The sequence below is a fragment of the Macaca nemestrina genome, chromosome 2, assembly GCF_043159975.1.
Source record: "Macaca nemestrina isolate mMacNem1 chromosome 2, mMacNem.hap1, whole genome shotgun sequence".
Classification (NCBI taxonomy): Eukaryota; Metazoa; Chordata; class Mammalia; order Primates; family Cercopithecidae; genus Macaca; species Macaca nemestrina.
Window position 1 is genome coordinate 8316193 of NC_092126.1, and position 15827 is coordinate 8332019.

Below are 15827 nucleotides of genomic sequence, written 5' to 3' on the forward strand. Positions count from 1 at the left end.
TCGGTGTAACACAGATGTAGAAAATAATATTTCACGTATTTCTAGTTTTGAAGAAAAATCCCATTGAAGCCAAGTCCCAGTTCTTAACTTTAACAATATAAGCTTCTGTACAGTTTCTGAAGGATAAAATTCAAAATTGAAAAGCGAGAAGTGGTTTTAGGACATACAGGACTTAAAGTCAGGTTTTCTGGTTCCAACCCTAGTGACTATCTATGTGGTAGAATATAAAAATTCCTGCAAAGACACAAGTTACATTATCTACCACCAAGATGCCTAGAATTCCACTAGATTCCTTCTTTTGGCCAAAATCTTCCATCGCTAATTAAAAAGCAACTCTCTAGTAGGATTTGGTGATAGCTTAGGCTAAATCATTTCAACAAACCATTTCTGGAGTAAAGAATTTGGGAGCGGAAAGGGATACTGAAGGCAGAGCAGAGCATCCTTGTTATGAGAAAGATCAGAAAAAAAAAAATAAAAAGCATTGGGGGCAACATGGACTATCAGAAAAAGAATTGTATCTTCTCTCAATTTTAGCCAGTAATGTCTGCCTGTGACTTTTCTCTCTAGCTGAGTTATCTCGCTTCTAAAGACAGTGCAGCATTTATTCTCCAGAAGGGAAAACTGTAATTTTCTAATATTTTCCATCATTTCAAATATGTACATTTATATACAAGTCATTATAAACACATCAAAAACTTACTTATAAATTTGTTTGAGTTCTTTGTAGGTTCTGGATATTAGCCCTTTGTCAGATGAGTAGATTGCAAAAATTTTCTCCCATTCTGTAGGTTGCCTGTTCACTCTGATGGTAGTTTCTTTTGCTGTGCAGAAGCTCTTTAATTTAATGAGATCCCATTTGTCAATTTTGGCTTTTGCTGCCGTTGCTTTTGGTGTTTTAGACATGAAGTCTTTGCCCATGCCTATGTCCTGAATGGTACTACCTAGGTTTTCCTCTAGGATTTTTATGGTATTAGGTCAAACAAATTTACAAGAAAAAAACAAACAACCCCATCAAAAAGTGGGCAAAGGATATGAACAGACATTTCTCAAAAGAAGACATTCATACAGCCAACAGACACATGAAAAAATGCTCATCATCACTGGCCATCAGAGAAATGCAAATCAAAACCACAATGAGATACCATCTCACACCAGTTAGAATGGCAATCATTAAAAAGTCAGGAAACAACAGGTGCTGGAGAGGATGTGGAGAAATAGGAACACTTTTACACTGTTGGTGGGATTGTAAACTAGTTCAACCATTATGGAAAACAGTATGGCGATTCCTCAAGGATCTAGAACTAGATGTACCATATGACCCAGCCATCCCATTACTGGGTATATACCCAAAGGATTATAAATTATGCTGCTATAAAGACACATGCACACGTATGTTTATTGCAGCACTATTCACAATAGCAAAGACTTGGAATCAACCCAAATGTCCATCAGTGACAGATTGGATTAAGAAAATGTGGCACATATACACCATGGAATACTATGCAGCCATCAAAAAGGATGAGTTTGTGTCCTTTGTAGGGACATGGATGCAGCTGGAAACCATCATTCTTAGCAAACTATCACAAGAACAGAAAACCAAACACCGCATATTCTCACTCATAGGTGGGAACTGAATAATGAGATCACTTGGACTCAGGAAGGGGAACATCACACACAGGGGCCTATCATGGGGAGGGGGGAGGGGGGAGGGATTGCATTGGGAGTTATACCTGATGTAAATGAGTTGATGGGTGCAGCACAGCAACATGGCACAAGTATACATATGTAACAAACCTGCACGTTATGCACATATACCCTACAACTTAAAGTTCAATAATAATAAATAAATTAAAAAAAAAAAACTTACTTAAAAATAGGCCAAAAGAAAAGAAAAACCCTTCTGAAAGAAAAAGCAAATATCAAAAAACGAAATGTACTCACCAATCCTTTAAGGGCTTTGTGAATCAAAGTTATTAGACTAACTGAAAAACACTTTGCAAATATAACAGGAGCATCTGGTTTTACTAATGTACTTTTATTAGTACATTAGTACTAATGTACAAATATAAAGGTATTTTTTTCTGAAATATTTATCTAAAATACTAGTTTTTTTTTTGGTTAGAACTTCTTATGAAGCTTTTAAAAGCAATTATTCAAGGCTCAAAACAAATTGTAACTAAAAAAAAAATAAAATAAAAAACACTGGACATAGGTTCCACTGTTGGTTTCTGGCCAAATATTTACTAATGTCTATGTCACAGAAACCATGTTATTTAAAACATTTGGATTTGATTGTAATTCATTTTAGAAAATTTAGCAAATTAACATACAACTGGAAGTTTGTCAGGAGTGTCAATAAATGATTCTATGGTGCCTGGCTTCCTATGACAAACTTTAAAACTCATAGGGCTAAAGTATTTTTTCAGTTAGTTTAGGCATTTTAGTTCATTGTTACGATTGGTGACCTTGATATAGAGTATCTTAAATAAAAACACCGAATACTGACAGAAGAAACGCACACAGGAACAAAGTAACGATTCTATTATTCTTCTTCTTCCTTAGACCTACAGGTGCTACTTCAAGCACTTACATGAGAATATTCTAGTATTTAACAGGAAAAAAGTGAGAGAGACAGAAACAAAAAAACTGCAAGATAAACCAAGATGCAAAAGTTTATTGAAAATTAAAATCACACATCCACGAAAGCAACAGCCTCAATAACAAGAAATCATTGTCTTGGTGACAGAAAATACAGAGCTGGTGACTGGGTGTGGGAAGTTGGAGGGGAGGAAAAATTTTAAAGTCTTTATGCTATTATCTTAAAATATGTTTTTAAAATGGAAAGAAACAGAGATTCTCTAAACTCTGAATAAAAACAAAAAAGTGGTCTACCCTTTCAATCTTTAATTTCCAGTCCAGGAGTACTGATTTTAACACACGTCTGCTTGGATCTCATTTACTCAAAACATAAGTCTCCTGGCTAAATGCATTGAACAGTATCAGTGATATGGCTGGCTTTATGGTAGATAGGCTTGAGGGACAGAAGCTCTAATTAAGCAAATTAATCACAGATTTTGTGAGAGGACTTTAAATTCTATTTTAAGCTTTGAATAATGGTAAACAACTACATAAGGGCCATATTACTGGGGTGGATTTGTCTTTCTATTAAAAGCACAAAATGAGTTCACCTGCTATGGGGGGCCAAACAACAGTTTTGGTAGTAGGTCTTCCAGGGTTTCATGTACGAGAAAAACTTTAGCGTATCAGATGCCAACATACAGTGGCAGAGGCAGGTACACAGCATTAAGAAATGTTCTACCTACACAGGAGGGGAGGATACAAATAATGAAAGTTCTCACAAAGAAGAACTCTCCACCCACAAAGTTGATTACTTTTGGTAAAGCACACCTCACTGCCCAGCAGTACACCTGACACCTTCGTTTCTTACTACTTGCAAAATTATTACATGACCAGCATTAAAAGGGTCTGACTGAGTCTCTCAGTCACCTACAACTTACTTACGCACAGACGGTAACAACTTTTTCTCCTTTTCTTAAAAAGACATCTTAAGTTTGAGACCTGCTCAAAAGCTTCCCTATGAATTTTAGAAAAACAACAGAAGAAAACAGAAAAGGGTTCCAATAAACTTGTTAATGCCCCTTTCCCCACTCCACCCCTGCCTCCCAGGAAACCACAGAAAGCTCACAGACAAACACAGTGCTTCCTCGCCCACCAGTGGCAGGTCTAAGGATACGAAATCTGCAGAAAACATCCTTTCTTGTAAAGTTTTGAGTCCCTTCAAAAGATTCTCTCACTAGTGGCTTTGTGCCTTTGAGCAGTTGGGTCTCTGAGCCAAAGTGTCTTCAAGTCGTGTTTATGAGGGCTAGATACACACACACACACACACACACACACACACACACACGCTCACATATACACATGGAAATACAACACACACACTTAAAATATAGAGATAGGGCTCTATGGGTACACTGATCGGTTTGGGGGGTTGGAATGTCTAAAGAAGACGTCGGATTGTTTTGGAGTTTCTCTCCGGGGTTCCACAAGCTCATTCCTGAAGCAGGCTGAAAGGAGACTGCAGAGAGGAACCAGAGAAAAGAAAACAATGAAGGCTTAGGATTTCATCTATTCAAATCAATTGAATACAGAAACGCACTCCTTATACCTTCATGATCATAGTATAGACAGAATAGAGTGCCTGAAAAACTATTTTTGTTCTTCCAATTTATCTTCTTTTAAAATTACTGAGACTTCTCAAGATTTTTATGAGGAAGAAATGGGATAAGGCTGTAGTAACAGAAATGAACATCAGAATCACTTGTGAAACTTATAAAAATGCATTTTCCTGGCTCCCTTCCAACACAAGCTGGCATCCAGGAAAACATATTTTTAACAAGTTACACAAAGCGATTCAGTCGAGGACCACTGAGATAAGGTAGATCAAGGTATTTAACACAGTGCTTAGCATATGATTTACTGGACTCAATTAGTTAAAAAAAGGAACGTAAAAGAAGAATAAACTTTAATCTTTTGTAAAATGTCATCTGGTCAATTATTATCCCTCATTACAGTTCTTGTCTAGCCTAAGTGTGAGGTATGGAGAAATATGATATTATCAGAATGGGGCCTGTGTCATCATGCATTTACAAAGAACTGTTTAATGAGTATTTTGGATATTCCCAGATTGAGACAGATAAATACCTTAATCCTTTGAGTAACAAACTCGGCCTATAAATGTATATATCAAGCCCAAGAAAGCAATTTTTTGCATAATTAAGAAATTATTTATGCCACAAGGATGCCAGAAATAAACCCTTTTATTTTGCTAAAAGTTGGGCAAACTCATGAACTGTTTGGAAATTGTTTCCCAGATTGGCTTTTTGAATCACATTTGGCTATGACTTTCAAAAGAACAAAGCCATTTTTATTTGCTTAATGCTAGGATTCAGTAAACCATGTCACCAGCAAGAATTCATATCATCTTAACAGAATATGCCCTGATAAAAATGGATAGGGAAGCAATGTACAGCCAACTAAAGACCTGTAAGACCTGGGACTGAGCCTGATTCCGCAATGAGGTGAGAGAAGTTACAAAAGTAATGTAATTTATCTGAGTTTAATTAATCATTGAGTTTTTTTTTCATTACCAATTCAGAGATAATAAACCTCTGCCCTGAAAACTTCATAACTATGAAATTCAAAAGTAAACTGTAGGCTGAGTGCGATGGCTCACACCTGTAATCCCAGCACTGTAGGAGGCCAAGGCGGGCGGATCACAAGGTCAGGAGTTTGAGACCAGCCTGGCCAACATGGTGAAACCCATCTCTACTAAAAAAAAAAAAAAAAAAAAAAAAAAAAATTAGCCAGGCATGGTGGCAGGTGCCTGTAATCCCAGCTAAGCAGGAGACTGAGGCAGGAGAATTGTTCGAACACAGGAGGCAGAGGTTGCAGTGAGCTTAGATCATGCCACTGCACTCCAGCCTGGGTGACAGAGCAAGATTTTGTCTCAAAAAAAAAAAAAAAAAAAAAAAAAAAAGTAAACTGTAAAAGCTTGTATAGTTCCATAATAACGATAAGGGTGAATCATATGAAATTATCAATATTCATCTGTTTTTAAGCTATAAAGCTGGTAATTCCAAACAGATATTCTGGAAATGTGGAGGATTTCTCTGTCAAACCTAGAAATATGGTGTTGACATTTTCTGTCTGTTTGGAGATTTGTGTACCTTTCTCTCTTCTACGTTAATAATCCTGAAAATATTGCCTGCTTCTCTCTCAGATACACGAGTCTGAGACAAAATATCAATATTCTCGATAACCATTGCCAAACAAGTTTAAAGATACAGGACTTTAAACTGAATCTACAAGAATAAATCCCAAGTAACTGAAAACAGAGTCAGAAAACCATGCCAGGCACAGTGGAGTGTGCCTGTGGTCCGCAGCTACTTGGGAGGCTGAGGCAGGGGACCGCTTGAGCCCAGGAGTTCAAGTCCAGCTTGGGAAAAATAGCTAGACTCCATCTCTAAAACAATCATACAAAAAAGGGACAGAAAAATGGAAACAGATGTTTAAGTTTTATAATTAACTACTTACTTAACTGCCAATGAAGCACAACACAACATTACAAACAGCTCTGTGTTCTAAATCTGATTCTAGTCTGAGCTTTATTATAAACTGGCTATAAAATCACAGAGCCTCAGTTTCTCCGGCTATGGTGTGAGGGGCTGGAACCATGGACTTAAGATCCTGCTTTGTTCTAATAATCTCTGACTTGTGTTACTAATGAGCCGCAATTATCAAGTGATCATGAAAGAGAAGGAAACACTAAGGGCTCATCAGGATGTCACAGATCTGTTTTATCATTTAAATAAAATTCATTCTGTAGAAGCTCAAAAATAAATTTCCAGAGGAAAGTAAGAGCTAACCTAAGCCAAATTGTAACAAAGCGATGTCGGCCTCATTTTTATGTTGGAAGCCAAGAATAAGGGAAAACTATTGAAAGATGAAAAAGAAATAGTACTGATCTGAAGTACAGAAGTCAAAACATGGCTAAACAGGTCTCAAGAGGCTTCTGCAAATCTGTCTTAACCGTTAATGCCCCTTGATAATATGAAGGCAAGAAGTCTAAACACAGGTCTGATTTGTCTTTCTATTAGATTCTGGCATCTAGAAACATAACTCTATATTTATTCCAATATATGCAAATTAACTAAAATCACATTTCTTCGTAGTGTAAAGCCTACTTGTATCTGTAACAATTTGATTCACAGCAACTCCGCAAAGTCTATCTTCCATAAAACCTATGATCATGAAGGTAATTGTGAAGAAATTTTTTAAAAAAGAAAAACCATGCACAAATGAAAAGCAAGCAGAAGAAAACACATAGTGGGAAGCTAATAGAAGTAATTAAAGTAAAAATATTGTAGTGCCGCCTTACAGAAAGTACATTCTCTTCCCACTAATTTTCCCTCTACTATAAAGAAAAATACAAAATTGATTCCTTACCAGCGTAAAATTGGTACTACATTTTTGGAAAGAAAATCACAGGCTATTATAGGTATTTTCCAAGCTGATTTATTCTTTTCAAATGATTGTCAGGAAATTAGATTTTCATTTCTCTTTGTTTATTCATTCATGCTCTTTCTTGGAGATTTGCATGAAAATAAGAGCTAAAAAAACTCAGCTGAAGAATACAACTGAAAGATTTATATAGATGCATATCAATCACTGGAGACCCATGTATATGTAATGTTACAAAGACATAATTAGACCAAATGTCTATATTTTGCAAAGATTTAATTTTGCAGTCTGTTAATTTTCATGCACAAGTTATCGCAACTGTGAGATATCAACTCAAAAACATGCATGTAACACATTTAAATGAACACACAGGGAACTACAAAGCTACCAGTTCCTTATTATCTATCTGTAGTCACACATGCAGAAAAGTGTAAATATGTCCCTAAAATCTTGTGTGCTTTTAAAAATAACACAATATTAACATGTATTTTCTGCTCTGGTGACACAGATTATTTTATGAAATATGAATTAAAAATTCCCTTTAGAGCAATGTGAGCTAGTCAAACAATAAGCAAGGGATACTCATGGTATAAAAAAAGAGGGTTGTGTATTTTTGTGTATGCCATAAAAACAAACACATTTAGCATATGTCCCTGAACTGAATGATGTCAATCCTCCTGGCTTGTCAAGTCTCTAAAACGATGACATGAAACTATTCTTTTTCTCATATGATCCACAGAAACTGTTTAAAATTGTCCTATTAACTTGCATAATGCTGAGAATAAATTTCCAGAGCTTTCTTCAAACTCAGAATGTTAAGGTTAGAAATTCACCATTAGATTGTAGACCATGGGAAGGCAGGAGCTACATCTTTCTCTCTTCTATCCTTAATGCTTTCACATAGCAGATCTTCAATAAGAACGTGTGACGTGAATCAAGTCAACTATTCCAGCCTCATCTGACAATGAGGTTGTCATTAACTGCATTTTATTTCTGGATGGGCATGCCTCACTTTCTCAGACAAAAAAGGTATCTGTTCAGGGCTGGTGTTGTTTTTATTAGATACTGAAATGCCACCTGAAAAACCACTTTAGGATTTCCTAAAATCTTTTAAAACCTTTCTAGTTTGGAATATACATATTAACTTCCAAGTACACCTATCAAACAAAATTGGAGCCTCAAGAAGCAATGAAAGGAGAACCACCTCATTTATCTGTAAGATAGACTATCAAACTACAGCAAGCTAAGAGTAGTTTATATATATATATGTATTCTTTTTTCTTTTTCTTTTGGAGATGGAGTCTCTCTCTGTTGCCCAGGCTGGAGTGCAGTGGCACAATCTTGGCTCACTGCAATCTCCGCCTCTCAGGTTGAAACGATTCTTCTGCCTCAGCCTCCCAAATAGCTGGGACTACAGGCACGCGCCACCATGCCCGGCTAATCTTTGTATTTTTAGTAGAGATGGGGTTTCACCATATTGGCCAGGCTTGTCTCAAACTCCTGACCTCATGATCCATCCCCCTCGGCCTACCAAAGTGCTGGGATTACAGGTGTGAGCCACTGCACCTGGCCTACAATTTTTAGCAGGGGGAGGGACAATCAAAAGGAGAATAATATTTCGTGGCATGCGAAAATTACATGAAATTCAAATTTTAGGGTCTATAAAGCAAGTTCCATTTATGGAACAGCCATTCTTTTTCCTTTATGCATTATCTTCGGCTGTCTTTGTGCTACAACCACAGAGCTGAGTAGTTGGCAAAAGACAATATAGACCAGAAAATCTAAATATTTACTACCAGGACTTTACAAAAAGCAGCTTGCCAATTCCTCTGCTACATATGAGACCTTTCCCTATTAAGTGAAAAAAAAAAAAAAAAAGAAAGAAAGCCTACTGAGCAGTAACTAGTTCAGCATGATACATTACTTAGTGATTCTTTGGGGGTCATTTTGGTATAGTCAAACTTCTAGAATGAACAGGAGGAAATTTGGGGGTGTTTCTTAATACCATGACACACTTCTCTTGGGAAAGGTAGATATCCTCCTGGATCTATAAATGATGTTACAGGCCTCTGTTTCTTTGATCCTGGTTGTATGATTTTATAAGAACTAAGTCATTTTTCACTTAAATATGTTAGTATATATTTCCATCTGACATCCCAAAACATCCATCTGATTCGCAATGGAAATTGTGCCTGCAACCGTAATTCGCCTTCAGAATACTCTGTGTGATTAAACTTTCTGCTCGGGCTTACAAATAAAACCATACCATTAAAATTTGCAAAACTTTTATGCTAAAAGTACATGGTGAGATCCCTTCTGGCCAAAAAGGATCTTGGATGCTTAAATAGTGTAAAGTCCTCTGAACAGAGAGTGTGCTTCTTTTCTCCCTGCCGTCCACTCCACCCTGTAGACAACAAGTGCTCAGAAAATGTTTCTTCACCATCAGAGATACATTCATATTGATTAAAGAAAAATAATAAGGCCAGGCACGGTGGCCCATGCCTGTAATCCCAGCACTCTGGGAAGCCGAGGTGGGTGGATCACCTGAGGGCAGGAATTCACGACCAGCCTGGCTAACATGGTGAAACCCCGTCTCTACCAAAAAATACAAAAAATTCGCCGGGCATGGTGGTGGGCGCCTCTAATCCCAGCTACTTGGGAGGTTGAGGCAGGAGAATCGCTTGAACCTGCTAGGCAGAGGTTGCAGTGAGCCAAGATCGTGCCACTGCACTCCAACCTGGGTGACAGAGCGAGACTTAATAATAAAAATAATAATAACAAGCCCTCTTTATTACGTTTTCTATAGCTAACTCCCTACAACAGCTAATAACATAGAAAATAACCATTTTTATTGTTCATTTGTATTTCTATTGTAAAACATAATCTTCACCTCTGGAAGATAGTTTTTGCCTTCTTTTTTGCCTAAAGTATGAAGTTGAAAGTCTACATTACTCAAGTGGGCTCATAATGTATATATTTTATACTTATCTACAGTCCTGACAATACTTCCAGGGCATATATAATATTTAATTAAACCACTGATTATTTTTAACCACAGAAAGGTAAATATAAACAGGGTCCTGATTGGTCAACCTCTCATCCTGTCATAAGAACTATTCTAGTCAGTCATAAAATAACATCATGAAAGATCCAAGATTCAAGGCAAAGCTTAACATATAAATAGGTTATACGTACATGGTAATATACTTGAAAAGTCTGGCTTGATTTATATAAAAATTTGTACTGCTGGAAGACAATCTAGAGCAGAGATGCTAAAATATGGCAACATGATGCTACTTTATCCTTCTGCACCCAGATATTTCCCCAATTATCATGCACTAGGTTTCAGAATTCTTCTCACTACAGCATTCAAACAAGCCACTTTATGTTATAGTAAAGCCTATTTGCTATCCCTGGTCTACAATGTTATTCCCAAGAGTGGATAGTTTGCATCCCAGGAGATTTACAAGACAATCCACTGGGATGATAAATGATTTCATGTTTTCAAATATACACATTACTACCAACTAGAGTGTGTACTTACTGTTAGTGTGTATGGATCAGGCATATAGAGAAGAAAACTAACTGTTAGTGTGAGTTTCTCTGTAATTCACCAGAAATGGTTTGTATTTAATTTCAGAACATAAGCGGAATTCCCAAAGGAAGGTTGTAAGACACATAAAAACGTTGCAACTGAAAGAGGGTTGCCACACCAGGTCATCTGAATCTATGACAATCTGCTATCTCCCATTATGTTCCACATTGCCCATCAATCACACTATTGCTGATCTACATAAAGTCACCTTCACTCATGCCTCCTAAAATGACACGTTGATACACTCACTGTTTCTGAAGTAAGTGCTGGTGCTGCTGCTGTTGCTGTTGCCTGTACGTTTCGATTGTGTGCTGTGGAAGGTACTGCATAAGTTCCAGGGACTCTTTAATCTTCAACAGCATTTCGTAAGTCTCACGGCCCCTAACCTATGGAAGTGAGCAGAAGGAAAGAAGGAAACATGAAAAACTGTAGAACTGTTAGAAGTGTGGTCAATCCTCATTATTCGAGGATTCTGTAATTGCAATTTGTTTATTTGCTAACGTTTATTTGTAACATGAAAATCAATACTCTGGACCCTTTTGTGGTCATTCAGACCTGTGCAGTGATGAAAAATTTGAATCACCTGTGCGTGTTCCCAGCTGAGTTCGAACAAGGAGATGCTCTGTCATCTTGTAGCTCTTATGCCGTAAACCCACATTCTTTTCATGATCTATTTAGCACCACATTTTTACATTTTTGTGCTTTTCATTGGTGATTTTGTTATTTAAAAAGATCCTCGAGGGCAGTGCGGAAGTGCTATCTAGTGTCCCTAAGTGGGAGAAGGTTGTTCCATGCCTTATGGAGAAAATATGTGTGCTAGAGAAACTTCATTCAGGCAGGAGTTATAAGGCTAATTGGCCACGAGTCTGATGTTAATGAGTCAACAGTATATATTAAATAAAATGTCTCTTAACAGAAACACACAACAAATGAAGTTATATAGTTATCTGTTGATGAAATGTATGTGACCAGAGGTGCATAAAAACCTAATCCTGTATTTATCTTATGAGCGATGAGATGATTCATATTCATCAATACCATTTTTGCAACACCTTCATAAAACTAAACTACTACAAAAAATAAGAATAGATTGTAACTATGTCTGATGGGATAAAAGTTTTCATGTGCGATAAAATATGTTTCTTTAAGAGAGTACCTTAAAATCTTTAGGTCTTAAAAGTTTTTACAGTTATGAGCAGGGGCCAAGCATGGTGGCTCACACCTGTAATCCCGGTTATTTGGGAGGGGATAGATTGCTTGAGCTCAGTAGTTCAAGACCACCCTGGGAAAAAACTCCTTCTCTACAAAATGTGCAAAAATTAGCCGGCGTGGTGGCCTGCACCTGCAGTCCCAGCTACCTGGCGAGGTGAGGTGGGAGGATTGCTTGAGCCTGGGAGTCTGAGGCTGCAGTGAACCATGATCCTGCCACACACTCCAACCTGGGCAACAAAGTGAGATCCTGTTTCAAAAAAACAACAGCAAACAAAGCAACGGATGAGCAGGGCCAGGACTAGAGTGAGGCAAGAGAGGCACTTAGCACAGGTGTGTTGCCCTGGGAGTGAGGGACTATTTAAATTTTGCACCCTAGGCACTTTACCTGCCTCACCCCAGTTGCTGCACCCAGTAGGAAAGGCAGAATTAGTCAGAATTCAGAAACGAAAGATGTTCTCCACCTTTGGTTGAATTAACTCTTACTCATCCCAGCTGTGGGGCCCCTTCTCTGAGAAGCTTTTCTTGATCTTACTCTTTTAGTTTGCATCTTTGGAACTTCTTGTGTACTCACACAGCACTAGGCCTTGATCTAGAAAATGATTATTTTATTACACTATAACTGTTTGTGCCCTCAATAGAAGGCAAGGTAGTTGAAAGTAAGAATTGTGTCCTACTGAACTCTAAATGCTCAAGGTCTAGCACATTTGCCACTCACCAAACACCAACAAAATACATATTAAATTAATGGAGTTTTTCCTCACCCATAAGTTATTTAGGCTAAGCCTTCTCTCAACTTGAGACGTAACACTAAGAAGGGTACCTCCTTCTTAGTACAAGCTAAAATTTTAAAATAACTTTTCAAGCAGTTCCTGTTTTATCAGCTGAAATCATATTAAGACTTTTGGAATATTTAGTGTATCAGGGTAATGTTTTACTTTAATGTCACAAGTCAGTTTCCATTTATAGCTTGAGAAACAAGACACTGAGAATCTCAGCTAACTCACCATCTGATTGGTCTACTGGGAATTTATTCCCCTGAGGGTCAGGACCCAAAGAAGATGAGGAAGAAGGTACAGCACGCCTAAACCTGTTGAGTTTTGTTAGTTCAATCCCAGGGTAGTAGTTCATGGTTAAATCTCCTGGCCCTGCTTGGCTGTGTCTCATGTCACTTTAGATGGCATCAAGGGCTATACCAGCCACCAAAACGTCATTGCCACCCTACATGGCAAAGACCTAATGCAATAAGAATTCAACTAACTACCACCATAATCTAAAGTGATCTCATTAGTGATCTCAAGAGAAGTAATGTCCCTTGTAGGAATTAATGAGGTTCTTACATAATAACTGGGCTAAGACTTCTGGCCATTCACATATACAGTTGTCTTTTGGTATCAGCAGAGCACTGATTCCAGGACTACCCACCCCACCTGGCCTCCATGGATACTAAAATCCTAGGTTGCTCAAGTCCCTTGTATAAAATGGTGTAGTATTTGCATGTAACCTATGCACATCCTCTGTATACTTTAAATTACCTCTAGATTACTTATAATATCTGATATAATGTAAATGCTATGCAGTTAGTTGTTATACTATATTATTATATTTGTTATTATTTTGATTGGTGTATTATTATTTTTTATTGTTCTTTTCCAACTATTTTTGATCTGTGATTGGTTGAATCTGTAGATATGGAATACACAGATAGGGAGGGCCAACTGTAACCCAGGGTTCTGTCTTGCTTGACTTTCTTTATAGTGCCGCCTAAAAGACATCAAAGTCAGGGCTATAATTGCTGCATTATCAATTTTGTGAACTTTTTCTGACAAAATTTTAGGCCTAAATTTCTATGGCCATGCTGCCTAGGATAATCTTATCATTCTGAAATAATGAAGGGCAAATTAACTTCAAATATTTGGGTAAGAAAAATCCTATTAGGAGTTTAGCTTTAGCTGGGTGGGTAGGTAAGTAGAGAATCTCATGCTAGTAACACAGTCCAAAACTGTGGAGAGAAAGAAGAATATTCTAATTAAAAAAAATAAATATTTTCTCTCCTGCATATCACCAGCTCTCAACCCCCCTCCCCCATCCCAGTTATGGATTGAAAGTTTGTGTCCTTCCAAAGTTCATAGATGGAAATTTTAACTCCATTTTGATGACATTAGAAGGTGAGTCCTTTGGGAAGTAATTTAGGTCATGAGAGTGGGGCCTTCATTAATGGGATTTGTGCCCTTATGAAAAAAAAAAACCACCCTAGAGAGTTCTCTAGCCCTCTCCACTGTATGAGAATACAAGGAGAAAATGGCAGTTTGCAAGTCAGAAGAGAACTCTCACCAGAACCCGACCAGAGGGGCACCTCGATCTCAGACTTCCAGACTGTAGAAAATAAACTTCTGTTGTTTATAAGCCCTCTAGTCTAGGTTAGTTTGTTGTACAGCTTCAACTGACTGAGACACCTCCTTTCCCATTGTCACAGATAACGAGATGATGATCATACTGTAAAAGCTTATTCAAAGAAAGTTAAAATGAAGCAACCATGAACACCCAAGGGAGACCTACCGGTAAGTATAACAGTTCATCATCTGGGGATCTTCGTTTCTTGATGGATGTCATCTGGATACCATGTGTGTTCTGACGAAACGCTGGTGGAGGAAAAATACAAGTTTCATCCTGGGAACATTTCTAAAGCAATAATGCATATTAAATATACTTAATAATTACATATTAATATTAATCAGATTTAATAATACATATTAAACAGACAGTAGTACCAGCAACACGTGTAAGATTAGAGGCTCTATTCCTAAGCATCCATTTAACTGGGTACAATTGTTTTTACATTGATTGTGATCCTAGCAATAAGGAGGTGGAAGGATGGTGGGGAAAAATAAAAGAAATTCAGTATGCTGGGAAATACCCTCTGGCTTAAGTAACGTTGCAGGAAACCCCGTATCTTGCCAGTGTGTGTCTGTGAATAGATGATGTTTATGCTACTGGTGTGGAAGTCATATTTTGAGAATCTCTGGACTAAGACATTGTCACAATGACTACCTGCTTGTGTAAAGCTATAGGACATGCCTGGAGTCCACTTCAATGCTATTCCTATTCTCACTGGCTCTGAGGGCTGACGTCCCACTTGCTGCTGAAGGTCACAGGTCTTATCATGCAGCTTCTCTAATATCACCCCATTCTCCAACATCTGGAGTAGACTCAACCCTACCCCATTTGGCCACTACATCTACTTACGGCGCTTCGTACCATCACCGTTCTTTGTACTGTCCGAAACTTGCTGCTTTCTGATGCTATCTTCATCCGCCTTCCTGTCTCTTCCTGGGCAAGCACAGATCCGGGCCTCAAAGCAGCGTCGGCCCAGGACTTGCCCACTAGGAATTAGAATAAAGGGGAAGAAAGAGTTAAATTCAAAGCATTTGGAAAGTCCCCTGGAGATCTCCCACTTCCATTTCCCATATGGGCCATTGCTAATGTACTACCAGCTTAGCCATGGCAGCTTTGAGAATGGACCCAAAAGTACTTGGCAGAACACAAAAGTGCTAAAATGCCACAAGTAATATTAGTAAATAACATTCCATTTGTTCTCCAAAGAGCCTCCAAGCTATTAGCTGAACAGCTGTATTTAACTACATATTTTGAAGGAAACTTGAGTTAAGCCAGTGGATGTCTCAGGATAAAATCCCCTAAGGCCGCGCAGACTTAAAAAAAACGGTCAAATGCCTTGAGGACCACTGTCTAATCAGAACAATTCCAGTCAAATGTCAAGAATTCGGGTATGAAGTGACTGCACACCTTTCTAGCTCTTTTTTTCCCTCTAACTTTACTCATTTTCCTTTGTCTCCACTTTCTTAGATCTTTTATGTAACTGTTTATAGCAAGGATTTAAAGCACAAAGGACAAGCTCTCTGCTTTACATGCAAAATTAATGATAAAGCAGCCACAATTTCACTTTGCCCTCTGCTCATGATTT

At 37.8% G+C, this 15827-nt stretch overlaps 1 protein-coding gene across 12 annotated transcripts in view; it reads right to left on the reverse strand.

Annotated features, from left to right (window-relative positions):
* Window positions 1-15827, reverse strand: part of LOC105470866 (tumor protein p63) — a 275494-nt gene that overhangs the window by 14557 nt on the left and 245110 nt on the right. For 7 of the 12 annotated variants that reach the window (XM_011723142.3, XM_011723136.3, XM_011723139.2 and 4 more), the window contains 3 exons: window positions 15092-15228; window positions 14405-14487; window positions 10886-11022 (listed from right to left, as the gene is read on the reverse strand). In XM_011723142.3, the coding sequence (XP_011721444.2) occupies window positions 10886-11022; window positions 14405-14487; window positions 15092-15228 (357 nt within the window). Of the gene's footprint in view, window positions 1-2654; window positions 4097-10885; window positions 11023-14404; window positions 14488-15091; window positions 15229-15827 lie in introns of those variants that run through there. The other 5 variants (XM_011723137.2, XM_024789451.2, XM_011723138.2 and 2 more) reach the window with 2 other exon arrangements.